The following is a 27,367-nucleotide window of genomic DNA, read 5'->3' as shown; positions in this document are numbered from 1 at the left end:
CGCTTTTGCAGATGAAAATAGAGGACGAGGACCGAATTGCCACGTGTTGTGAATGTGCCACCGAACCAGGCACCTCACGTTTTCGTATGCTAACGCCGTATATCCACGGCCAGTGCAGGATCGAGAGATTAGGTAGAAGGCTTGAAATTCCAAGTTTCAAAAGTTCAGAGATGCGAATTTTTTACCGTTGAAACTTAGCGTAAAGGAATCAAACGTTGAATAAACATAAATAAACTAGAATTGGCCACCAGGATAAAATTAATCGAGTCCAAAAAAATCATCCAACATGACTCGATTGAATCGATAAAAATTAATCTATTATTCGATTATTTCGTATTGTTTTGAAACGATGCATATGAAACAAAAATTTCGTAAATTTCAGTATGCGGTCTTAATAGCGGAATTTTTTTTTTGATAATTTACAGTTTCATTAAAAATATTTTTCAATTTCAGGTACAAATATTCAAATAGGTACTTATTGTTAGTAATTAAGACAATAATCGCATAAATTGACTGTGTATTGCATCGTTCGTGGTGTTAAAAAAACAAAAACCGATTGTGAGATAAAATTATCGAGTCTCTCGATCAATAAATTATAGTCGATGAATCGGGAAAAAATGATAGATTTAATTCGAAAATCGTTTGTTTTTTCTCATTTTCATCTTAAACTGACCCCTGCAAATTTCCATTGATCAGTGATTCCTTTTTTCAGGTTCCGGTTCTGGCTCGGGGAGCAGCGGTTGCGCTTCCAGCACCCTCGGAACTTTGCCTCTGAACCGATGCTACTCGTCGCTTCCTCGCGGAGCGCCAACGGCTTACGGAAGTCTGACGAGGCCCGCGACACTTCCTCGACTTCCGCTGGGCCTTGGGCCTGTCCCTATGCCCACTGACAGGGAAAACGGCAGCAAACGCAACAGCGACAGCGTTCTCTGTCATCGACTACCCCTTCTTCATCCCCTACCGACCTGCGATCTTCCGAGTCATCAGGGCACCGGTTTTCACGAGATATTCAGCGCCATAAGGTGAGCATTTCCCCTGGTATTTTTTTCTTTGATTTTTTCCGGTGGGGGTCAAAGTATAAAGAAATCAAAAAATAGAAGGGTCACAATATCGAATTTTTAAAGAAGTAAAAACTTAATTTATTGAATTTAAAAGTAGGGAAAATCGAGGTATGAAGGGGTAGAAAAATAAAAAGGTCAGAACACGGAATTTCGAAATTTCAAATCTTCGCAATTCGTCTTGATATTAATATAAAGTCGTGTACGGATTTCAGAATTTTTGTTCTATGTTTTGACCTTTTTATATTTTGTTTTTCATTATTTCGACTTTCTATATTTTCGATTTTCTATACGTGGACTTTCTACATTTCGATAATTCTGCGAATTAGATTTTATAGTCTTTGAAAATTTGATATTTGGGTCCTTCTATTAATCGGCTATTCCTCCGTCTTCTGTTTGAACGTGAATTTTTTCATCACCCTAATGAAGGGTTGTAAAATTTACATAGATTAAAGAATTTTTTAAGAAACTATTTCTCAGATTGTTTTTCTTCTCTCAATTTTTAGTGACAAGTATCCGAAGAGTTTTTTATCCCGATAATTATTGTTTCAAAACGTTTCTGTTACTTTCCGATCTTTTCTCAACATTTTTATTCCTCTCCAAAAGTGATGTACAAATTTTTTTTACTTATCTCATTCGTCATGACGACTTAATTCAGATCTATTAGAATCGAAGTCCACATACCTCTGTTGATTTTAATATTACACATACGTATTATACATAATTCATAATTTGAGAAGTAAAAGAGTCGAAGAATCGACCGTGAAATAGTTCTGCATATATTTTTCTTGGGGGAAAATTTTACTTCTTCCACCTCGAGGAGTAAGACGCGAGGGTAAAAAATTCATGGATACCATTCGTGCTTCCCTTATATATGGCGGTTCTATAGAACGATGGATCTCTTGAAGGACCACCTCTCAGGCGGTATAATAAACCTGCAGGAAGCGTCTCTGGGGCAAACATTCTTAACCCAATTCCTAACGAACGATTGTAGAAAACTCACCCCTGATAAAACGTGCCACCGATATTCAGCCGCTGATCAGAAAGTAAGAGAAGAAGGAAAAAAAGATTATTTCCACCGTCGAGTGGCGTCGCATGAAAAATGTGACGGGATTTTAATTAACTCATTATTACACGTGTGACAAAATCTACATTCGTATGTACGTACAACACAAACATTACCGTGTATAATTCTAACACCTCGCGGAATCGATGAGATATTGCTTAAATATTTAACAAACAGATCAGCGAACTCTTACAGTTTTGTATGATAAAATACGGTTCGAAAATTTCAAACTGTTATAAATCAGTGAAGTATTGTTGATAAATTCACGGGGCCGAATTTTAATTTCCGCACTTTTTTCCCGTTCACGTGTATAAAGAAGGTAGAGAGGAGAGAGTAAATTGCAGATGAAGTCAAGAAAGAGAGTCGAGTATTCGTTAAGGTCACAAAGTGATAATAATAATATAAATAATAATTATCTTTTCTCGCTGTGTAAAAATTTGCATTACTCGTCGCTGTGATAATTGAATGAATAATCTTGAAAAAACGCGTTGCTGGCCCCTGTATAATTTCCCCTTATTTCCGCCTTCGTGTAAATTATATTGTAGTAAATCGATTATCTCCCCAAATCGATGAGGTAGACCCATTCTCTCGCCCGTTTACCCTCTCGAGTCTCCTTCTTCTCTCCTTTGCCAAGTTCCACGGCCGAACTCCTTAAAAGCATTCAGTGAATTGAGTGCCTAACTACCAAACGCCCGTCGAGCATCCATTAGCCAGCGCTTCGTCATTTTCTACCCCTTAACGCCTCCCCGAGGCGTTTGCGGTTGTGCAAGTTTCAACAGGCAGGGGGAGAGTTTTCAAAAACGTTCGATTTTCGTCGAACGTCTCATTTACTCCACCGCGCTTTTCAAGCCTCGTGATAAAGTTCGCTGTCATTCCCTCCAACGATCCAAGAAGTCCGTGATAATAGCGCTAAGCGATTCTTCTGACGAAGAAAGAAAAAAAAAAAAAAACATGCTACAATAAATTGAATCACAGCCAACAAAGATAACAATCAGAACAGAGTTACACAAGAGCAGGAAGTCGGCAAAGCCTTCGCGGCTCAGAGTGTAATAATCGAAGAATTTCAACCAACGCGACGGTTGGATGTAAGGAAAGATGGAATGAAGAAAGGGGGAGTGGGCGGAAAATCATGGAAACAAAGAAGCAAGGAAATCCGGCAAAATTGTGGTAGTTGAAATCCTCCACCCCCTGTCTCCTGGCGGCTAACCGTTGTTTTATTGTTCATTCAATTTGACGGGTTTGCGAGCGATGCGTCTGGTTACCTCTGACACTTATAACGCACGTATCACAGCCCTCGGTCCTTTTTCGTGATCGATGGGGCTTCGAAAGCAGCCCCATGCCGCGGTATCATGTCTGTCCATACGTCGTGAGTGTGTATGAAATATCGCGAGGCGGGGGCGAGGAAAAGTTCTCCTTGAAAAAGCTTTAGAAATGTTTCGTTTCCTTTTATTTTTCACGAGAGGGAGCGAGGGCGTGTCGATGCTATATGTATATTCACGTGTTATACGTATGTACATACTTACGTATATTCGCCGCGGATGGGTTGGGAAATTTTCCAATTTTCCCATTTTCGCCAATGAAATTCAGAATTGTAAACAACCCTCGGCGGTGAGCCGGTGCAGATTACACGGATGACTCTCATTTGGCAGATCAGCAACAGCAAACGATTACATCCTCGATTTCCATTAATTCATACCCGTATTGCGTTACAGCAATTTTGACCGCGTATTTCACGGTTTTGCTGTTCCGAAAGGAACAAACATTATTCGAAAAAAGATAAACAACCTGCTGTCGCGTTGTTATTGCACACGCCCCGCGATAAGGCAATATTTTTATTTATTTATTTATTTATTTATTTTTTGAAAAACCGCGTAAACTCACGGGGTCGGGATATTAACGGGCTAAAATTATCCACCCCCTGGGGCTGATCGAAACTCGTCGTCGATCGTGCGTAACAGCGAGAGTATGAATTATAACTCAACGTCAAATGACGTTCCTACCGTCGAGTGCGGTAGCAACAATTTAACAGAGTACGGTAAATAACGCTTGGAAGCTAGAACCCCATTTTAATACTCGGGTTTGTAAAAAACGCGTCTTGAATAAATTTTACCCTACAATTTATTGTTCTCCTCGCGATTCGACTAATCACAACGGAATTTCGCTGCAAGCTCGAGTCACGCGGTCAAGTTAATTTCCCTTACATTTCTGCTCACCTTTTACGTGCGGCTATCAATTACCGCAATGCCCAAAATTCCGAGGAAAAAATTTTTGCCAACTCGTCGATGCTTTTCCGCCGCTTTCAGAGAGCCGAACTGCAAACTCCGGTCCTTGAACGTGTCCAAATGTCTTCTGGGAAGTCTCGACGCCGGATGTCTCGCCGAGACTATCAGACTGGCCCGAAATCTCGACGCTCTAAGGGCCGCAGGAGCCTCCCGACCAGCCGACATGATGCCCCTGGTTCTGGCCCTGACCGAGGCCCCCTGTCTTCAGCTCCTGGATCTGGCGAGTCCTCGATTAGCCCTCGACGATCATCCGTCCCGACTGCTGTGCCACGCACTCGCCAGAAATTCGACCCTAAAGCTACTCAGTCTAGAAGGATGGACGTTCAGAATAGAGGTGAGTCTTTATTTTTTCTTTTATTAATTACAGATACAGATTCCTGCACCGACACAGTTACCGATAGTTAGCCAAAACGCAAACCCTGTTCTAGAATGCTTTAGGGTGGATGATATCCAGTGATCGCAATTCCCCCATGGAGTGAGGGTGAGAATTTCGACATATTGAAGAATCCAATAGGATTTCAAAATTTAGACAATCTAAGGGGTAAAGAGTTGAAGATATAACAGAACTACAAAAAAATCTGAGATTATGAGAAATATATCAGATGAAAGTGCGCGTGGATTTCTATACTTTGTTGTTGCTACATGTTGAAATTCTGGAAAACGTGTAATCTACATCTTTGCGTGTTTGAAGATTCGGTGTTGTTACGGGAATTCTGTTACACAATGACGAAATTCGCCAGCATCGCTATGCGGTATGCATGCACAGTAATTAATTACCGATCAACGGAAAGAAGCGATTGTTTCGTGTCCTGCTAATTACCCGTCTCATACCGTCTATGGTTACATAATAGGTACACGCATACGAGGCAAACAACAATCTACCCCTCATACACACGAGTGTGTACGTGTACGTACAAGTACACCGAATTTGCTCGCCTCATTCGCCTTAAACCATCGTCGTGCGTAGCCGAGGCAGCGGAGACAAACTCCTCAGCACCTCGAAACTTCCTGAAATAATGGCCGGTATTCTGTTATCCAAACCCCCGGCAGCACCAACTCGACGGTTAAGCTCCTCGCAATAGACGAACCTCGTTAAGGCATCCCCGAGTTTACCAACCCTTGGATTATACGCGGAATTCTTTGTAAGACCGCGGAGAACTTTGTAAGCGAAGAAACACGTGATTTTGTGAATTTTTTAAAAGACCCCCAAATTGCACTTCATTTTACATCGTATTTTTTTTTTTTCATTTTTCACTGGTAAATTGAAGCGGTAAATCATCGAGTAAATATAAATAAGTATTCCAATCGCTGAACGAGTATATTATACCTGTATGCCTATAATGCGCACGGCACGAGTTGGTAACAAGTTTTTTATTCCGTAACAATATATCCTTTTCCGTGATATTACCTGCAATAAATTTCACAGCTTGGTGGGGGCAAAGAGGCAGAGAGACGGGGTTTTTCGGGGTTGGTGGCCCCCCCCAAAATTTGCATGAGAATACGCGTTACTTAGCGGGCCCGTGGGTATAGAGCGAGATAGCTGAACAGCAGAGGTGTAATATAAAATACTTGTATAATATCTGGAGGCGGAAAATACGGTCAGCGCAAGAATAACACAAGCATAATAATTCGCAAATGAAATTATTAGAAATTATTATATACCTATGGTGTGTGTATATATCGCAACTGCAAGCTGGCGCGCGATTCACGCCGGCGGTGGGATTCGAGCAACGAACAAAGGGAGATTTACCTGCGCCCTATTCACAATCTGCACCCCGCGATGCCGCCTGGTATAATACCTGCAACGATTCTCGAAACAATAGGCCACCCCCGTAATTCCCACCCCCGCATTCTCCGACAGAATGCAGGGAACCATTTGGCTAGAAATATTAGCGAGCGCCGAGATTTCAAACGCATCGAATCTGGATGTAGACAATAATACATCGTCCGATCGATGCTGAATTGTATTACGCAGGATTATTGTGGGCGTACCATTCCTGTTAATTTTATTTCTCTAAGAATAATTCTAGCTCAACAAGTAATCGTTAATTATATACATTGATCGATAAAATTCGAAGTAGGTATACCAGAAGGGTTCCGGATACAGATTCCTGCACCGACACAGTTACCGACAGTTAGGTATAGAAGAAGAGTTCTGGATAGAGATTCCTGCATCGACACAGTTACCGACAATTAGCGAAGACACAAACTCTATTCTAGAATGCTCGAGGATGGAGGATATCCTACACTCTTGAACATTTCATTCAAACATCACACAAGCAGCTCGGGCAGATAAAGACGCGCGTTTCTTGGGCTGGTTTTACTGAAATTCAAAATACATTGAAAATCCGTGTGAAATATTCCCTTCGCGGGGATTTACGAGGGTTTTGTGGAAATGATCCGATAGAATCGATTCGTCGATTTCGCCCGAATATGTATTCCTTCAAAACCAGTGGGGGATGATTTAGCCGGCAAACACAGGGCAAACGCTGCGGTCTTGATGACGGGTATCCGAGCAGCAGCATATTGTTTGGTTTTGCGAGCAAAGCTGGCGAGGATCACGGAACTGAAATTGCCTCGAGTATAACAGGGGTCTAGAATCGAGATCAGGAGTCTGTGTGTTTGTGTAAAAAGGGAAAAGAACACACCCCGACGACATATTATTCGACGCTCGAATATTCTTGCGAAGCTGCGAGCTTATCCGGGTTTCAGACGACCGCGGCCACTTTTCTCCTCCCGCGGTTTTTTACACCCGCAGACGGAAAAATCCCTGCCCGAATTTTCATCCGACTACGCGCAAGAAAATCCACTCTCAACCCTCCAACCATTAGTCATCGTATACACATATACGTCGAGTTTATCGCGGCGTGAATCAAAAAAATTGTACTACGGAGGTTAAAGCTTCCAGATAACTTATAATTGCTTCGATTGATTCGTAAATTATTCGCCCGAAAGTTCGCAAAGTTTTTGCGCTCATTTTGTACCCGACGAAACTCCCGTTTGTGATTTTTTTTCCGCCGTCGCGTGTTGCCCTGATATTACGCGAGGTCCTATACTTTTCCCTTTTCTCGCTTTTTCGTGTATACACACGCGGCTGTACAATTTCGAGAGGCCCTCTCAGCGATGGGGAGAACGAATCCCATAACCGTTATGTTTCATCGTCTTAATAGTGAGTTATCTCGAGGAGCAGTGCAGAGTCGCGTAGCGGGGTTGTATAGCCCTGTATAATATTCCGCGAGGGAAATTTATACAAGCTTCCAGTATAAGGTATATTATACAGGGATATACCTACCGGCGGCGGCCGGCTCTGCAGGAGTTAACGAGGCGTTTAAAATCGCCGACATCGTTATTTAACCGGTATAATGAGAGGGTGTTAACGTTTTTAAGGACGTGAGAATATTATCTCTTATGTATACGTATTTTCGTACCAGCTACGTAGGCGTGTTGAACATTTTTTTTTTTTTTTTTTTCGTCACGAAAATTTACCTCCGCGCTGTATCGCGGGGAAGGGTCACGGAAGGGTGCGGATAAATATAATTAATCATTGTTAGTTTTGCCAGAATTATTCGATGAATATATTATACGTACGACGCGGAGATTGAAAATTCAATTCTATACACGAGATATACGTATACACGTTATACGTGTACATAGTTACGCGATATAATAAGGAAATTTACACGTACGTAGGTACACACGCGTACACACACCCAACTACTTTCAAAGAGAAACGAGAACAAACTACACAGCTAGCCTGTGCAAACGCCTGACCTTTTCAGGAACTAAATGAATGAATTAATTGATAATGAGTTTAATTAATTATCAGCGTATTAAAAACCGCACTATTCCAACGTTTGTACTTCAGTTATTAATTACTGCACGTGAATGCTGCAGTATAACCATTCGGCACAGTTTGCAGGTTTTTATCATCATATCATAAATATCATAATTTCATAAATTTTTATAAATATAGATCGATGCTTGTAGCAAATCAGTTAATAACCTTTTGAATAAGGCGAGCCAAAATCCTATAACGAAACCGAAGGAATCTGGTGGAATTTTCAGAAATTTTAAAGCAATTCGAAATGAGTCATTGATGCGACAAAGCTCTTTCAAAATCCAGTAAATATTATCCAATTACTTTTGTTCTTCCTTACGAATTCGGCAATTCGATGAAATACGAAAAAATGTTTTTCCCCAGGAATCCGACAGCTTGACGGTATTTTCCGAGCTTTTACGATGCACAAGTGTCCGGGAACTGAGCTTGTGCAACGCTCGACTTCACCTGGCAGTTCACGAAGGGCCTCTCTCGAGGTTGGGTCGTCGAGACGACGCGGGAGCCGAGCTTTTAAGGGCTGCGGAACCGCCGGCGTGCCCAGCGATAGTTTTCCTGAGACTGGCGGGTTTCCAGGTGAGTTTCGGGCGCCGATCCCTCCGCCAAAAGGTCCGTTTCACCCTTCGCACCCCGAGTAAAACCCCCGAATTCTCCAGGTGACCGTGAACGACCGACTCGCCTTGCGAGGTCCGCTGCTGCTGCCGTTCCTGGGCGGTTTCACCGCGCTTAGCGAGCTCGATCTGTCTCTGGACAAATCGACGATCGGAGGAAACAGCGGTTCGCTTTTATTCATCGACGACAAGATCCTGACGAGCTTCTTCGGCTGCCTTTCTTCTAACTTCCGGAGCCTCCAGTCACTGAGGATGAACTTCTGGCGTGTCACGCTCGAGGATTGCGACCGGACGATGCGGCACATATCCAAATACCTAAAGCTCTGCGGGCTGAGCTTCCTCAAGATGAACGGTCTCATCGTTACCGACAGCGTCAAGAAGGTACAGGTCGAGCACAGCTTCCTCGGCACCGTCGTCGCCAGTCTCCAAGCACTCACCTGGCTCTGCATCGACGGCATCGAGCTTTCCGAGGCGCAGGCCTCCTTTATCGGCAAAATCCTCAGGGACCGTTTCCCCGGTTCTTCTCTCGAGATTAGCGCCAAGGACGTGAACGTCAAGGCCGTCAAGGCGCTCGTCGCTGCCGTCGAGGACGCCGGAAGGGCCGAGGTCCTTTACACCGGTGGCGCCCATTGCAGACTACGGTTAACGAAGCTCCAGAAGAACGGGAAGCACAAAAAGAAGTGAGACTCTACGCTGCGATTCGGCTAATACCGATTCGACACGTCTGATTGATGGACGAACTGTAATATCGATCTGCAGCAGCTCCGAGGGTTGCAGGGACTCAATTTCTGGTTATATTTCGATACCGGAGTAAAGGGAGCTGCTAGGCGACTTTGATTCACGCTCGGAAGTTCGTATCCTTTATCCGATCATAATATATTATATATTATACGCGGTATCGTATATATAGCATACATATGGGTTTTTTTTTAGAGCGGATATAGATCGATGTGGCTTTTGACCCCGTTCGCTCGGTAAAATATCTGCAAACTTTCGTATCAGCGAGAAAAATGTCGAGAAATATTTTTTTTCTTCTTTTTCTTCTTCTTATTTTTCTCAAGATGTCACACGATATTCTTATTTTATTATACAAAGCTCGCGATCGATTCCGCATACGTAATTTTATTTCCCTCTTATGTAATATACAGTAAGGTATTAAAGCCATTTTTCTCTATCGTTTTTTCTTTATCTCCTAACGCGACGTCTACGTAGATTAATATCGAGCGTTGCGTCGAATTTTCGGATGTTGAATATTTAAGTTATTCTGCAGTTTTTGAAATTGACCATACACGCGATAAATCGACATCGAAAATGCAGAAAATAAAGAAATCAGTATATCGTTGAACGAGCCAAACTCGTTTTTTTTTTTAATGTTTTTAATCACCCAATTAACGTTTTAATTATATTTGTATTTAAACGCGGAGATGTTTTTTCATTTCCGAATCGTCGGATTCGTAATTTAAGTTTTATCTATAACCGTGCCAAAATAAAATAAAAATATAGGGTATAATAAAATTTAATACCAAATAGAGGCTACAATATAATTCATTAATCTAGAGGATGATAGTGTTTCAGAATCAAGTTTCAGGGACACATTGTTAAGGAAATATATTCATCGCAGGCTTAATTAGGCTGTATCAATATTTATTACTCTCAGAGTAATTAATGAACTAAAAAATTCTGCAAGATCTTTATTTCTATTTGCTAACCGAAAGCCGGTTGATTGTTTTTTCTACAATTATTTATCCAACGGATCGTCGAATCATTCGGACGCCTGAAAATTATGTTACACATCAATTGCAGACGCGTGCGCAGCCTTGTCCCAAAAATTATTTAGATACCTTATATATCGCTTTCTTATCTATCGTACAAAATGTCGTATCTTGTTTAATCGGGTCAACGCAAAGTAGAGATTTGTAGTCGCTTTGTAATAGACAATATACGTACAACACTCGAAGTGTAATTGTTGAAAATTTATCTTAGTTCGCCCAAGGGATTGCATAATATATATATTATTTATACATCTGTCTAGAGTCTACTTTATCCATCGTGGATAGAAAAAGTATTGTAAAAAGTTTACGCAGCAAGTAAATTCGTAATCCGTGTATATATAATAACATACGTATACATATACGTGACGTTGAACAAAATTTTGAAAAAATTTCTAGGTTTCTTTATCATTTGCAAAAAACAGGCTGTCCATGTTATATTATGATGAAAAGTGCGAATTATCCGAAAAATCATTTGTTGCTTAGATGATAATATATGTGTATACTACGCAAAGTTTTAAATGACATTTTTCGAAGTATATTCGATGGATATTGGATCAGCTGAGCTCTGTATAATAGTAATTAATTATATATGCATTATATAACTCAAAGATATATTATATGTATATATATATATATATAATATATTTACGAGTGTGGGTGTACATATTATATATTATACATATATATATATATATATATACGTATGCATGCGATATTGCTGATCAGATTGTTGGAAATTTAGAAATTTTATGACACATGATACATAATACAGATTATTGTTGTTGTTTTTATTATTATTATTATTATTATTATAGGAATATACACGTACCTATAAACACATAAAAGTTATCTTCAAAGAAAAAGGCTATTGTATAAATTTATAAACTGATCTTTCCTATATAGCGTATAAATTATAATCACACGATGATACGATTATTATTATTATGAAAAAAAAAAAAAAAAAATTACAAGTAACGATTATTATTAGTATCGTACAAAACATGACAAATGAACCGATAACCGAGTGATTTGTAAAATTGACTGCCAAACGATATTGTATAATTGTATCATAGAATAGAATTTGAGATTCTTTATTGATATTTATATATATATATATGTGTATATTATATATACTATTATTATTATAACAGTATCATTATATTAATTAAAGGCATAATCCGTCGCTCGTGTGTGCATATAATTATCGTAACTATATAATATATATTATGGACGTACGGTATAAAGTAATCACAACACAATTAATAACAGGAACGGTTGATAAATTTGTTTTTGCCTATAAGCGTTGAAGTGATGAATTTTTAGGGTCGCACTAAATTTGATACAATATTGATTATTCATATGACATATGTATAATTCCAGAATGTATCGTAATAGTCGATTGTTATAGCTTTATGCGACAGAGACGAGATAATTAATCGATCATTTCAAACAGCGTGAGATAATAACAATAATAATAATAATAATAATCATAGTAATTGATTGGCAAAATTAATTATACGCGACAATTTGTATTTTTTTCCAACTTTTATATTATACTTTCGCATAGGTATTATAGGTATATTATACATGTAAATAAGGTGGAAAAAAGTAAAATAATGAAAAATCAATTCAACAATAATGAAGGAGATTCGAAGAGAATTGAAATACATAAATTTGTAAACAGACAAATGACCGTATGCAGATATACAAAGTATATTTCTGCATTGTATAATCTGTGAAAATATCAAATTGTGGTTTCTGCATAAATTTTACACAACTGAATCATGCTGCATGGGTATTAAAGTTTCAGCTTTGGAGAAAAAAAGAAATTATGAAGAACAGATGAGACTATAAGATTGAAATTATTCTGCGAAACGCGGAGCGAAAATCGTTCCTTTCTCCACGACGCTATTGTACCGTAGCTTGAAAGCGATTTTACTATGAAAAATATTTATGTATTTATATATGTATACACATATCCTCCAAATAAATGTAATACGTGTTTGAAGAGCCCGTTACTGCTTTGAAAACCCATTGATTATCATTTATACGTACGTTTTTAAATCACGGAACGGATGCTTTTTTTTTCACTTGATACATTTTTCAACCGAAATACAGTCGACTTAATAATTCAGTATTCACGTAACAGGTGAAGAGATCAGAGATTGAATTGCTTCGCTGTGACGGTTTGAATTTGAAGACGTCTCTAAAAATCACAATATGATTTCTTCAGATTTTTTTTTGTCCTTTAATGGAGTAGGAAGAAATAAGCGGAATCCAGATTTCAAAATTCTATATTGAGCGTTTCATTATCGTTCGTTTATTTGTTTTTAATTCTGTTATTTCTCAATCATTATTATTTACATCATTTTCGTGTGGTATATAAATTACAAAAATCAGAATGATATTATTATTATTTCATAGATACATATTACAGTAACCTGTTTAATAATCAATGACGGTATAATGATAATGACAAGAATGATTATAATTCAAACGGAACATTACAGTGAAAAATTAAATGCAGGAAACACCGATTGTGAGTTAAATTTATTCCCAAGTAGGAGCTGAAAAACCGCATCAATTTATTTATTAAATACGAATTGAAACGATAATGGGTAGCGATAAGAGAATCAGGATTGTACCTGATTTGCTTCTCCATTTTACAACGTATAACTAACTCAACGCGCTATTCGGATAATAATTTATATTACCATTTATAATCATATTAGCATATTGTATTATAGAGGGCAATTGCGTATAATAAATATATTATTTATAGATAGAATATACATTTACAATGTATTTACGTCGTCTACATAGAGTAAAATTTTTCATATCACTTTTAATCCTGTTTTACGATGGAATTCGCTACCTATTCGCACGTGTAACGACGAGGCGAAAATACGTGCAACCGCAACTATATAAGTTTCATCGTGATTAATGAATTATGCATGGAATGTTCCGATTCTCTTTATATTTATTTGTAGTATTGAACTAAAATTATCTATTACTTGCTGACGAAAATTTATCGGCGATATATATATATGTGTGTGTGTGTATTATTTTTTAAATAGATCATATATTTATTGTATATTACATGCACCGATTCGTTTATTACAATGTACATCATTTGTTTTACTTGTAATTATACATTTAGTGTCATTATTCCTGTAGAAATTTTTAGAATTTTACGTCAAGATGATAGCACGATTTAAATTATCCTAAATTTTGGTCCTAAGCGTGATAAATGCGGATTGATATAAAAAAATGAAAAAATAATTAGGCAAGGGAGTAACAAAATGCAATTTGTATATTATTAACTTGATGAATTTTTAACGAGGCGTTTGTTTCTTACTGTAAGTTTAATTTTGACTGGCCTTTGATGATACTCCTAACTACGTTGAAGAAAAAGGAAACTAGAAATTTTTCAATATTAATTGTGTACTATTTAACCACGTGTGCTAAGTTTAACGATAAATAATAATAACACTTAAATTACCTATTATACACTGTTGCACATATACAGATTAATATTGAGAACAACCTTTCTTTCTTTCATTTTTAATATATTAAATACGTATTACGTGTTAGGCCAGTAAACGAAAAACTCAGCACCACGGATTAAACGGAACGAAAAACGATTTAATTATTACAACCATGATGCGTTTTTTAAGTAAAATTCTTTTCCTATTAAGATTACACAGTATATATAATATACACGTGATATATATATATATTTATATATTCTTAAAAAAGTAAAAATATTCAACGATAATATTATATATTGATTCTACGATATTCGCGCCCCGATGCGAAGACCGACGACAGGCTTAAATAATATTACAGTAAATTATACATGGTCTAATTTCACTACAATTTTTAACGTCGATCGTCTTCCGGCAGGACTCAGAAGTAATATTTTAAATTAAACGGTAAGATCTAAAAAAATATAATTATCTATGCTGACTCGAGTTCACTGCGAAATTGAACTGGAAATGGAATAGATCGATCGTGAACTAATTTGTGACAAGGAAAACTGTGATGCAGGAAAAAAAAAACACAGGCAAGTTTGTCCATTAATTCGTCCATGCAAAAGCAAGGAATGACGTGTTCATAGTGGTACGTATGAAAAAAGAAAATAAAAACAAACTCTGCATCGAGTCCCTGTTCTTTGATCGTTAAACGACTTGCAATCTAAGTTTGTAACCGCGTCTGCCTACCGCGTTAGAACCACAAAAATTGAATACAGTAAATAGGCTTTTAGCTAAGGCGACGTTCCTCGCCTTTTTGCCACAGGTGGCACAGACGAAAAGGGCATCCTCGTACCTCCAATTACAATTATTTGTAAAAAGTCCATCATCATCAACGTTGTCATTTCCTACTCCAATTTTACTATCGATCGTCGATCACATAGGCGCATAGTCGAGCTGAACGGTAAGTTGTTTGACGCCGGCAGCCTGGAATATCATTTGAGTATGCGCGACGACGTATTTTGGATCGACGGTCCTTGCGACCTCGAGTTTCAAACAGCCGACGTAAATGTCTGAGCACAGTGTCCAAAAGTGTGGCTCCTGCACGCTGTAGACCCCGGCCAACTGCGTGATCTTGTTATAGCACTGGGGAAGAACGTGATCGAGAGCCGCCGGCTGTCTCTGCATGAGAATGGTGACGGACTCGGAAATCAGTGACAAAACGCTGAGTGCTATCAGGACGGCAATGAACATCGAGCAGATCGGATCGGCTATCATCCAGCCAAACATCTGCATCAATACAGCCGATATTATTACCCCGACGGATCCGAGCGTGTCGGCCAGAATATGGAGGAACACTCCCTTCATTATCTGGGAATTACCACCGCCCTGGCTTCCATCTATCTCTATGTCGTGGTGGTCGTGGCTGTGGCCATGACCGTGGTTATGCGAGTGCCCGTGGCTGTCCCCGTGAGAGTGCCCATGGCCTCCGCCGTGGCTGTGACCGTGGCCGTGCTGAAAGGCGTAAACGCCGACAAGGTTTACAAGCAGTCCAAGGACGGAGACAACGAAGAGGCGTTCATGCTTTACTTCTGGGGGCTCAATGGCTCGTTCCACTGCCTCTGACATTATGAAGAAAGCGATGAAGAGGAGGAAGAGACCGTTTACAAAGCCGGCGAGAACCTCGGCTCTCACATAGCCATACGAGAAACGCTCGTTGGCGCGCCACTTGGTTATAACTGACGCCGCGAGTCCTGCTACAAGGCCTGTGCAATCGAAGAACATGTGAAAACTGTCCGATATCAGACCCAGACTGTTGGTCCATATTCCGTAAGTGAGTTCGACAAAGGCGAATGAGAGGTTCAGTATCAGGAAGAGAAACAAGTTCCGGGAGTTCTTGTCGGAGAATATCAGACGCTTCCAACTCAGGACCTTCTCCTTTATTCGACTACCTAATCCTCGAGAATCCTTGTGCGAGAGGGGAAGCATCCTTAACGATTGTACCAGCAACCTGAAATAGGAAAAAATTAACATCCGACAAGAGAGGATTTTCGCCGGTTTTCATTCTGTTTATTAGTATTTTATAAAAAATTTCGATTCACAAGATGTGAACCATACAGAGTAATGTATTCATCAAATACGAATGAATTTACTTGTAGTAACTACCTGAAGTCTGAAAGGACGATAATCTAATCGAAGCTAATCGAACAATTAACTCGATCCCATTAAGTCTTGATTTTATTAAATATAAACCTGAGCAACAAGTGGCAAAAAGAAAACTTTCCGAATTCCATACATTAATAATATCATACAAGCTATAATCAACCTTTAATTCCGATGCAAAATTGATTGTGTTCGCAAAGAAATACACTTCATTTATTTAATATTAGCCTATCTTAGAGACGACATCACACGGGATCACACACGATACGAACAAGTGTAGTCGTATAAATAAAAAATACCTATCGAATGTGCCCGCCAAGGACATAGCTCTCAAATAATGTGTCGATATCGCTACACGTAACAGCGAGATTCGACTTCGCGACGTGGGATTCCTTACTGATTTCACGACAGAGACCAGCAATATTTAAGTTGTTCTAGTATTTTTATTGCAATGTAGTTTTGGTACTTGGCGAATTTTTTTTAAATCTCTGATGTTTTTGCTTAAATTGGTATTCTACCTTATGGCAGAGGTTTGGCCGGCAGTTGGACAGTTTCAAATTCGAATACAGATATGTTTGGGGCAGTTTTAGGAGCGTGCAATAAAACCGAGCTATCCGCGCTGAGATGACGGAAATCGTCAATGCTCCCTCTTTTCTATCAGACATTCGGTGAAATAGGCGAGCGACACGTCGTCCACGTAAACAGAAGGTTAAGAACCGGGAGTTCTTCCAATTTATGATCATACTTGCCAGGCTGACAGATGCGGTGAAACGTTGGAATCGTCGGTTGCGAGAAAGGCTTGTTTACTTCAGGCGTGCGGAGTCGCAAGACATCTTCGGGGCATCAAAATATCAGGAATCCCGGCGGCAGTAAGTCCACCGAGTGCGCCATGTTCGCTGATTCGACTCGACACGCTTCTTCGAAAGCCCGCTGACTCGATTGCTGGCACTCTTGCCGCTCTCGCTGTCACCCATCGCAGTGGTAACTGGGTAACGGCAATTCCAGTATACTCTGTCTCTCTCGCGCTATGCTGTGATTGGCTGAGTCTTCTCGCTCTGCGCCGTGATTGGCTGAGCAGCCATGAAGCCCAGCCAATCACGGCGCGGAGCAAGAGAGACAGAGTATACTGAAATTCCTTTAACCGGTCACGCATGCGAGCATTGGTATGCTATGTCTATGTGTAGGTATCGTGGTAGGTATAAAACTCGATGTGTCAATCTGACAACTCAGCTGACTGCGACACGCGATAATCCAGAGCAATGCTCGCACTCACAACTCTCGATACTATCGAACTTCCTTCAAAAAGGAACTTTAATGATAGATAAAAAGCTGGTATAATAAATATAATGGAAATCTGAAACAAAAGCCTTTCATTCTTCTTCGTTCCTCGTTTCAATAAACCGTCTTGTAAACCAGTCGGATTGACGCATCGTTATTCCTGAAAATCAAACGACTACGGAAGCCGGAAATCGACGAGCGACAATCCAGAGGTCGCAGCGGTCGCGGATTTCCAGAATGGCTGAAGTCGGGTTTCCCTTTTCTTTCCGAGTCGTCAGCCATCATGGTGAGTGGATATTTCGCACGCTGTTCCGCGCTATTTTACCAGTTCTAGTGCCTCGAGAGGCTTCGATTATTCCCCAATTTAACCTCTGTTATTTAGTCCCGCTTTATTCGATCAGCCGCACTGGAAATACTCGCGCAAATATTCGCCAATGAATCACAAACCTCGAGCCTCGTTATCACGGCCACATGGTGTACACAACAAACCTGCACGCCTTTTGAATCGTTTTAAATAACCTCAGTTTTTCGTGTCCCGTGTAAGAATCTTGTGACGAGATTTTTATTAGGCTGGAAAAATATGATTTAACCACTCTCCAAGCTTCGGTTGGCCTTTTGACAGAGAACACGACAACCTAACCTGTCTGAATTCGGTCAGCAACGCGATTTAATTGTATTTTTCGGCTACTACAATTACTTCACGAATGATGAGACTTTACACTGCTAGACAAACACTGTGGTGGTTGAAACTGATTTAATGAGTCTGACGTACAGTTGGCAAACTACTGCCCAACGCTGAAGGATTCTTTCACTCAACGTCAAGCTCTAACGATGGATGTTATTTAATTTTATATATTTCATTTTACAGCCGCCTAAGAAGGACACGAAGGGGTCTTCTAAGCAACCCCAGAAGACCCAGAAAAAGAAGGAGGGAGGATCTGGTGGCAAAGCCAAAAAGAAGGTTCGAAATTTTGTTCACCTCATTATTTGTTGTTACATGGCGCAAGCCAAAACAAATTTGCAGTTTAAAATTCTAAGGAGCGCAGACATTTTTACTACATCTTTTTGCACAATACAAACTGAAATAACTTCTCGTATACAATAATTCTTAAATCGTTCATTGTCAAGGATAATTATCTCAAATGACGATCATACCAATTGCCTGATATTCTATGAAGGCGAAAATACTGATTTAATGAGACTGATGAGAAAAATTTGAAACACAAGATTTTTGAATCAGGGATGTGTTGTGTAACAATTATGTAAACTTTTTTTTGTGTTATCGTAATTGCAGAAGTGGTCCAAGGGAAAAGTTCGCGACAAGTTGAACAACCAGGTCCTGTTCGACAAAGGAACATACGACAAATTGCTGAAAGAAGTGCCTCAGTACAAACTGATCACACCCTCAATCGTCAGTGAAAGATTGAAGATCCGTGGATCTCTGGCCAGGCGAGCGCTCAACGAACTTCAGCAGAAGGGACTGATCAAGCAGGTCGTTCAACACCACGCCCAACTTATCTACACCCGAACCACAAAGGGTGATGACCCAGCTGCATAAGCTGCTGTTTCCACCTTACCATGTATAATTTGGTTTAATAATAAATAAGGAAAAACCCAAATTAACTTTTACCCTGAGTATATTATACATCTTGAAAATATTTGCGAAATTCAGCGTCACCAATATAAAAGATAAACAACAGATGCGATTTCAATATACAAGGGATAGCCTTGACAGTTAAAGTAATTGTGGTATATTCTTAATAGTTAATTAAAATTATTTCGCTAGCAGTTACGCGACACCGAAAAGTGCAGAAGCCAAAGCGGCCTTTAAATTTACGCCTGACGCGCTATCTGACGGCAACTTGCCATACAGGGGCGACTACCGCAAATTCGTTCGAAATCATTCGACGTTTGCAAGCGTGCGGAGACACTCGCAGCCGAGATTTGCACGCCACGTTATACAAATATTAAATCATTATCGTCTATAAATATTCTACTAAAGTACCGTTAGCTTTCTCGTTTACGAAATATAGGAAAATGACAACAAATATCGTTAAACGAACGGCTCCGTAAGATAAATACCGTCTGCGTCAAATTATTCGAAAACAAAGTATGATAAATTCGAATTCTTTGTCGTGGAATAAACTTCCAGGGGATACCATGTTTAAAAAAATACGCTAAATGAATATTGAATTAATTAGGTAGAATTACAACCTTCGGTGGTGTGGAAACGAGTATATATTTGAAATAAGTATCAGTTTTTAATATTCCTCAAAATTGTTGTTCTGAGATAAATTTGTTGGTTGAAGGTCTGTGCGCGATTCATGACATTTCCTTTTATTGTAGATAGAATTTCACGACTTTATCCAATAACCGTTCAAACTTTTTTGGTGTTGAAAGTCAGTAAACAAACTGTCAACTGTGTGTTGATTTTTCGGTCCTTTAAGAAGGGCTATCCTCAGAGATTATCAATACACAGAAGCAAAGGAGAAAAATTAAGAACCCCTCGGGTTGGCGTCAAAAGGCAACGGGTGTCAACAAAGAAGGCGGGAATAGCAAAATTTACTCGTTGACAAAATAACAAAATAAAGTAAAATGACAAAGTGAAGTAGACCGCATATTTACTGACCTCCGGCACCGAAAACGTTTCAATCATTTCCTTTCATTTCTTGTACGTTGCCAAATGTCAGATTGCGAAACGCTCTGTACCTGATGACAAGGTTGTCAAACAACAGTTGAAGAAAATATGAAGAGTGTTTGACGGTTGACACAGGCAACGGAGAGCGATATTTTCGCGGTCGTAAATTAACCAGTAATTCATATGATCTCGAGTGAAAAAAAAATCCGTATTCCATGCAAACCGTACTTCTCTCGTTGAAATTAGATCTCTCCAAACCGTACGTAATGAGTAATCCGCAATCGTCAGAGAAAGCTGTTTAATTTTTTTCCCTACGTTACATTTCGGCATTATACGTATATTATCTGTGATAAACGAAACCCCCAGGTGAGAAATAGACAGATGGGGAGGCCGTGGCACCGGTCAATTGTTTATTGTTTTATTATGGCCACGGTTGAATGAGACAAGCATTTTTCTGTGCCAAATTTTCCTCCAGGTACAAGTTGGACTTAATGCCAAATTTCCAGTGATCTCTGCACCTGCCTCCAGCACAATCTTCAATGACAGGCCAGGTAGGCCTCCCCATTTCCGTATTGCAAGTGTTTCGCCTCGGTCTATGACCTGGATTCTAAAATTTGTTCACCAAATAGAAGGGCACCGAAAAAGAGGTACATTCACGTAGTCTAAAGCGCTTTTCTTTCCCTTCAAACGATCGCTTTACTGTATCGTAACAAAGAAAAGATCGACAAATGCGAACAGACAGTCCAAAGAGGCTTGATGAAGTACTTTGTTATTTCAAAGGAGTCAGGGCACCTCCAATGAAGAGCCTTTGGCATGGCCACGCGACTCAGCCCCCGAAATTCGGAGGTGAACGCGCTTGAACAGCGAGGCTATCTAATCGGGAAAAAAATTGGACAAGTAAGTAAACCATTTTATTTCCAAAAAATTCATGATTATTTGCACCACAGTTTGTTATGAATTAAATATAAGTTTTAATAGAGTCTATGAATTGAGGTTCCGTAGAGAAAAATGTAGAGATACTGGTACAACAATTTTCGTGTGAATTTCTGCTTCATTCTTGTCGCGCAATAGCTGCAGTTTATCGGTAGAACACAGATCTATGTGAAAACTTATCTTCACAATTCTTAAAACAAGAATGTATCGAGTCTTACGAAATATCAAATCACTGTTTTACCAGGGTAGCAGTATTCAATGGTTACAAAGTGATTGATTCACCCCAGTTAGCACAAAACTTGAAATCGTCAAAATGACGTCTAAAGGATGTCTTGTGCGCCATTTTTTGAAAAGATATCTCAATGCCTAAAAGATGTCCTTGGTACCTCATAGACGTCAGAAAATGGTGCATGAGACATCCTTTAGACGTCTTTTTTGACGACTTCAAGTTTTGTGCTAACTGGGTCTTTACTTACTTGCACCGCTATTTCAAAACTCAGTATGTTTGATTGATAAATTCGATGCTCTGAATGAAGATCAATTGACCGATTCACAGGGATCGTACGCCACGGTCCATTTGGCCGACTATGTGGACGGAACGAGTCCAAAGAAGATGCGGCTGGCGTGCAAGATATTCGATAAGGAGAAAGCCCCCCGTGATTTCCTGGACAAGTTCTTCCCGCGAGAGTTGGAGATCCTGACGAAGATCGAGAACCCGCACATAATCCAGGTGCACAGCATCCTGCAGCGCGGTCCTCGCGTCTTCATCTTCATGAGGTACGCGGACAACGGCGATCTCCTGGACTTCGTGAAGAGGAACGGCGTGGTCCCGGAGCAGCAGTCGAAGTTGTGGTTCCGGCAGATGGCATCCGGGCTTCACTACCTCCACGGGAAGAACATCGCGCATCGGGACCTCAAGTGCGAGAATATCCTCCTATCCCGTCGGTTTAACGTCAAGCTCGCGGATTTCGGGTTCGCCAGGTTCTGCGCCGACAACGATGGCCGTCGGGTGCTGAGCCAGACGTATTGCGGATCGGCGGCGTACGCGGCGCCGGAAGTCGTCTCGGGGACGCCGTACAACCCGAAACTGGCCGACGTCTGGTCCCTCGGGATAATCCTCTTCATAATGCTGAACGCCTCGATGCCGTTCGACGATTCGAACCTCCGGAAGCTCCTCAAGGACCAGATGTCCAGGAACTGGGTCTTCCGCTCACGCGTTCGCGACACCGTCTCCGCCCTCGCCAAGAGCATCGTCCGTCACATCCTCGAGCCCGACATCACCCTCAGACTCACCCTCGACCGGGTCCTCGGTCACGAATGGGTTCGCACGAGGAAAGAAAAGCCCGGATCTCTCGGCAGCAGGCTAGTTCATTCTGCGCCCCCGATCCACCCCCAGGTGAATAGAACAAAACCAGTTAAGCCGAGGTCCTTGCAACGCGATCGCGACCTTTCACCTGTCGACGCTAATGACGCAGCATCCACTCGCTCGCGTTCAGAGATCGGTCGGAAAATCGAGTCCGCTGTAACGAGCTTTGTCAGATATTGGGGGAGGATTTTCGGCTCCGGAGCTCAGTCTTCGTCTGCCTCATCTGCCGATCGGAAAGACCAACGAAATCTAACTTGCGGCCGGAAGTCGATCGTGGTTATCGCAGGGCCTTCCAGTTCTCGCTCGTTTCCGTCGACTGAAAAAGAATACGGTTTTCGTATCGCTGTCGAACCGCCGGAAAATTTCCCAAAATTTACAACGCCGGTATCTGAAGAGGTCAGGATCAAACGGTCGCAAAATATTGACACGGAATTTGCATACATTCCAGATCTTATAAGCGAATTAGTATTCCGGCGGCATCCGGTGCCTGAGAAACTTCAGTCATTGATCGACTCGATTCAAAAGGAAGCTGAATTATCTCTAAAACTTGATTTATCCTCGGCACCGTCTGCCCAAAATTCTATTGCTGCTTATTCCGTTGATCAGGAAACAGCCGCTCAGGTTTCTCTGGGGGAATTAGAACCAAGTCCGTTGATCGAGTCACATTCTAACGACAAATTTTTAAAGGTTGAGAAGTATGACGATCACAGTAAATTAAACGGAACCTCAATTCGTCGGGCATCCGTGATATTTAAAGTGAAGGGATCAGTTTTCAGCCTTCGTCAGGCTAAAAACGTCCAAGTAACCCGATAATGCGCATGAAATTAAAGAAAGCTTGTATCAGGTGAATTTTTCTTCATTTATTTTTCTATTTCTTTCCAAAGTCGAGGCTTGGCAGGAAATGGGAGAAACAATTTTTTATCAATAAACTATTGTAACATGAAAAACTTGAGTATTTTATTCTTTTTTTCACAAACTCTTAGGATGCGGTAAAAATAGATTACGATATTGTGTACATGCTAACGATAGTATTTTTGCCCAAAGGTCAGCGGGGGAGGCGTGAACATGGGTGGTTCGGGATTAGCACCGACCGGAAGTCCTCCAGCGGCGGCTAGAACGGGGATAACAGTGTTCAAGAACCAAGAAAACGCCGTCCAAAATACCGGTGCTAAGTCTATGGATGCAACGACTAAAGATTCAGCTGGACAGCCGCCGATTGTCGTTGAATAAGCGACAAGTGTGAATTGCTACTACAAATTAGAAAATAAAAAAAAGTTTTTACAAACGCACAATGAATTTACCATGTAGAAATTGAAACTACCAACCCTCGTACTTACTTCAATGTTGTTATATTCTTATACAATTTTATGATCAATTTATTATATGTCAAATAAACTTGTTAAAAACTATCAATGACAATTTGTTCGAATCTGTATTAGATTTAAGAGCAACCCAATGAACACTATGCATATCTCAAGTAACGTACGTCGGTACTCGATTTTGACTGATTCCATAACCCTATAATGAGAATTTCGATCACAGTGGATTGGAGCAAATCGTATTGACCGTGATTCAATTTTATTGCGGTGTATTTATTTTGATTTAGATTATGGTAAACAATAAAAAAAAAATATAATGCTCATATTTGGGATACTGAGATTCTGTTGACGGAGAAAGAAAAGAATCGCACCATTCATCAGCATAATTCGTGTTTTTGTGGCATTGCCTATATTTTCACATTTAGGAACTACAATGAATCAATTAGCTTGCGATCGGATGTAACAGCGAAAACGTGCGAAGACTTTTATCTGGTTCCGGATTAGCTGGATCGAAGATCGCTGAATTTGAATTGATGGGTTCTTCCGGTCTGAATCGGTATGACTAAGCTCAACCGATTACGTGTTTTGAATGATTCGATAAACCTAGAATAACATGCAATGTCAAAAAGCATTGCTAAAGACGATTGCACACGATACGAGATCATTATGAACAACAGATCGGACGCAAACGCCGCAGGACATACGATTTCGTCGTATTTCTATAGTAATTTTTCAGGTATCGGTTCTACGGTCTTTTTGGAGTGTTTCGTGCATTCTCCAGATTCCAGTTGGTCTGAAAGACGTCTGACGAATCAATTCTGAGACTGAAGACTTTGTGCTGACGAGAAAAGAGAGCTAACCCCTTTGCATTTTTGGCGAGAATTTTCGCGACTTTAAAAAGTCCTGGAAAAAAATTCTTTGATGCGCTATTCCGACGTAATTTTGCGAGAAAAATCGATTGGGCGCAGTCCCAATACGCTGCGATCAACGCATCGAAAGTTACAGCCGAAAAACGAAAACCTGAATTTTCGACATTTTTCAGCAGGTGCTTTTTTCCTCGTATCTTCTCTCCCGTCAATCCCACGCTCCTTTTGCTGCGTTTTCTGAGTTCCTTGGGGTCCAACTGGTCGGGAAAGAGTCATACGAATCAATTCTGAGACGAAAAATTTTTTGGTCAAAAAAAAAGGAAGGTTAACCCCTTTGTATTTTTGGCGAAAATTTTCGCGATTTTCAAAAGTGCTGGAATAAATTAATTGTGGCACTATTCCGACGTAATTTTGCGAGAGAAATCGATTGGGCGCAGTCCCAATACGCTGCGATCAACGCATCGAAAGTTACAGCCAAAAAACGAAAACCTGAATTTTCGACATTTTTCAGCAGGTGCTTTTTTCCTCGTATCTTCTCTCCCGTCAATCCCACGCTCCTTTTGCTGCGTTTTCTGAGTTCCTTGGGGTCCAACTGGTCGGGAAAGAGTCATACGAATCAATTCTGAGACGAAAAATTTTTTGGTCAAAAAAAAAGGAAGGTTAACCCCTTTGTATTTTTGGCGAAAATTTTCGCGATTTTCGAAAGTGCTGGAATCAATTCTTTTAGGCACTATTCCGACGTAATTTTGCGAGAGAAATCGATTGGGCGCAGTCCCAATACGCTGCGGTCAACGCATCGAAAGTTACAGCCAAAAAACGAAAACCTGAATTTTCGACATTTTTCAGCAGGTGCTTTTTTCCTCGTATCTTCTCTCCCGTTCATCCCACGCTCCTTTTGCTGCGTTCTCTGAGTTCCTTGGGGTCCAATTGGTCGGGAAAGAGTCATACGAATCAATTCTGAGACGAAAAATTTTTCGGTCAAAAAAAAAGGAAGGTTAACCCCGTTGTATTTTCGGCGAAAATTTTCGCGATTTTCAAAAGTGCTGAAATGAATCGATTGTGACACTATTCCGACGTGATTTTGCGAGAGAAATCGATTGGGCGCAGTCCCAATGCGCTGCGATCAACGCATCGAAAGTTACAGCCAAAAAACGAAAACCTGAATTTTCGACATTTTTCAGCAGGTGCTTTTTTCCTCGTATCTTCTCTCCCGTTGATCCCACGCTCCTTTTGCTGCGTTTTCTAAGTTCCTTGGGGTCCAATTGGTCGGAAAAGAGTCATACGAATCAATTCTGAGACGAAAAATTTTTTGGTCAAAAAAAAAGGAAGGTTAACCCCTTTGTATTTTTGGCGAAAATTTTCGCGATTTTCAAAAGTGCTGGAATAAATTGATTGTGGCACTATTCCGACGTAATTTTGCGAGAGAAATCGATTGGGCGCAGTCCCAATACGCTGCGATCAACGCATCAAAAGTTACAGCCCAAAAACGAAAACCTGGATTTTCGACATTTTGCAGCAGGTGCTTTTTTCCTCGTATCTTCTCTCCCGTTGATCCAACGCTCCTTTTGCTGCGTTCTCTGAGTTCCTTGGGGTCCAATTGGTCGGGAAAGAGTCATACGAATCAATTCTGAGACGAAAAATTTTTTGGTCAAAAAAAAAGGAAGGTTAACCCCTTTGTATTTTTGGCGAAAATTTTCGCGATTTTCAAAAGTGCTGGAATAAATTAATTGTGGCACTATTCCGACGTAATTTTGCGAGAGAAATCGATTAGGCGCAGTCCCAATACGCTGCGATCAACGCATCGAAAGTTACAGCCAAAAAACGAAAACCTGAATTTTCGACATTTTGCAGCAGGTGCTTTTTTCCTCGTATCTTCTCTCCCGTTGATCCAACGCTCCTTTTGCTGCGTTTTCTGAGTTCCTTGGGGTCCAATTGGTCGGAAAAGAGTCATACGAATCAATTCTGAGACGAAAAATTTTTTGGTCAAAAAAAAAGGAAGGTTAACCCCTTTGTATTTTTGGCGAAAATTTTCGCGATTTTCGAAAGTGCTGGAATCAATTCTTTCAGGCACTATTCCGACGTAATTTTGCGAGAGAAATCGATTGGGCGCAGTCCCAATACGCTGCGATCAACGCATCAAAAGTTACAGCCCAAAAACGAAAACCTGGATTTTCGACATTTTGCAGCAGGTGCTTTTTTCCTCGTATCTTCTCTCCCGTTGATCCAACGCTCCTTTTGCTGCGTTCTCTGAGTTCCTTGGGGTCCAATTGGTCGGGAAAGAGTCATACGAATCAATTCTGAGACGAAAAATTTTTTGGTCAAAAAAAAAGGAAGGTTAACCCCTTTGTATTTTTGGCGAAAATTTTCGCGATTTTCGAAAGTGCTGGAATCAATTCTTTCAGGCACTATTCCGACGTAATTTTGCGAGAGAAATCGATTGGGCGCAGTCCCAATACGCTGCGATCAACGCATCGAAAGTTACAGCCAAAAAACGAAAACCTGAATTTTCGACATTTTGTAGCAGGTGCTTTTTTCCTCGTATCTTCTCTCCCGTTGATCCAACGCTCCTTTTGCTGCGTTCTCTGAGTTCCTTGGGGTCCAATTGGTCGGAAAAGAGTCATACGAATCAATTCTGAGACGAAAAATTTTTTGGTCAAAAAAAAAGGAAGGTTAACCCCTTTGTATTTTTGGCGAAAATTTTCGCGAT

At 40.5% G+C, this 27,367-nt stretch overlaps 4 protein-coding genes and 1 non-coding gene across 6 annotated transcripts in view; 4 read left to right on the top strand and 1 right to left on the bottom strand.

The window, feature by feature from the left end:
- The window catches only part of LOC124179504, a 72,432-nt gene extending 61,154 nt beyond the window's left edge, over positions 1–11,278 (top strand). The window contains exons 8-11 of the mRNA XM_046563961.1: positions 713–1,022; positions 4,428–4,740; positions 8,608–8,817; positions 8,898–11,278. Of these exons, the coding sequence (XP_046419917.1) occupies positions 713–1,022; positions 4,428–4,740; positions 8,608–8,817; positions 8,898–9,536 (1,472 nt within the window). The 3' untranslated portion in view covers positions 9,537–11,278. The remainder of the gene's footprint in view (positions 1–712; positions 1,023–4,427; positions 4,741–8,607; positions 8,818–8,897) is intronic.
- Positions 11,279–12,168: 890 nt separating this feature from the next.
- LOC124179505 (zinc transporter 7-A) lies at positions 12,169–17,220 on the bottom strand. Of its 2 annotated transcripts, none has more exons than XM_046563963.1 (2): positions 17,006–17,220; positions 12,169–16,108 (listed from the first exon to the last, which is right to left on the bottom strand). In XM_046563963.1, the coding sequence occupies exon 2, from the start codon at positions 16,084–16,086 to the stop codon at positions 15,034–15,036; it is 1,053 nt and encodes a 350-aa protein (XP_046419919.1). In that variant the 5' UTR covers positions 16,087–16,108; positions 17,006–17,220; the 3' UTR covers positions 12,169–15,033. The 2 variants fall into 2 exon arrangements, with proteins under 2 accessions (XP_046419919.1, XP_046419918.1); XM_046563962.1 differs by having other exon boundaries at positions 17,010–17,220.
- Positions 17,221–17,681: 461 nt separating this feature from the next.
- Positions 17,682–19,161, top strand: LOC124180006 (40S ribosomal protein S25). Its single transcript, XM_046564968.1, has 3 exons — positions 17,682–17,824; positions 18,407–18,499; positions 18,833–19,161. The coding sequence occupies exons 1-3, from the start codon at positions 17,822–17,824 to the stop codon at positions 19,094–19,096; spliced, it is 360 nt and encodes a 119-aa protein (XP_046420924.1). The 5' UTR covers positions 17,682–17,821; the 3' UTR covers positions 19,097–19,161.
- LOC124181768 lies at positions 18,676–18,746 on the top strand. Its single transcript, XR_006870573.1, has one exon. It is a non-coding gene; the product is annotated as a small nucleolar RNA SNORD57 (small nucleolar RNA).
- A 1,828-nt stretch (positions 19,162–20,989) lies between the features above and the next one.
- Positions 20,990–23,705, top strand: LOC124179736 (testis-specific serine/threonine-protein kinase 2-like). Its single transcript, XM_046564436.1, has 3 exons — positions 20,990–21,073; positions 21,666–22,505; positions 23,520–23,705. The coding sequence occupies exons 1-3, from the start codon at positions 20,990–20,992 to the stop codon at positions 23,703–23,705; spliced, it is 1,110 nt and encodes a 369-aa protein (XP_046420392.1).
- Positions 23,706–27,367: the final 3,662 nt, after the last annotated feature.

The sequence above is a fragment of the Neodiprion fabricii genome, chromosome 4, assembly GCF_021155785.1.
Source record: "Neodiprion fabricii isolate iyNeoFabr1 chromosome 4, iyNeoFabr1.1, whole genome shotgun sequence".
Lineage (NCBI taxonomy): Eukaryota > Metazoa > Arthropoda > Insecta > Hymenoptera > Diprionidae > Neodiprion > Neodiprion fabricii.
The sequence above is the reverse complement of the archived record's forward strand: the minus strand, read 5'-3'. Positions and strand labels throughout refer to the sequence as shown.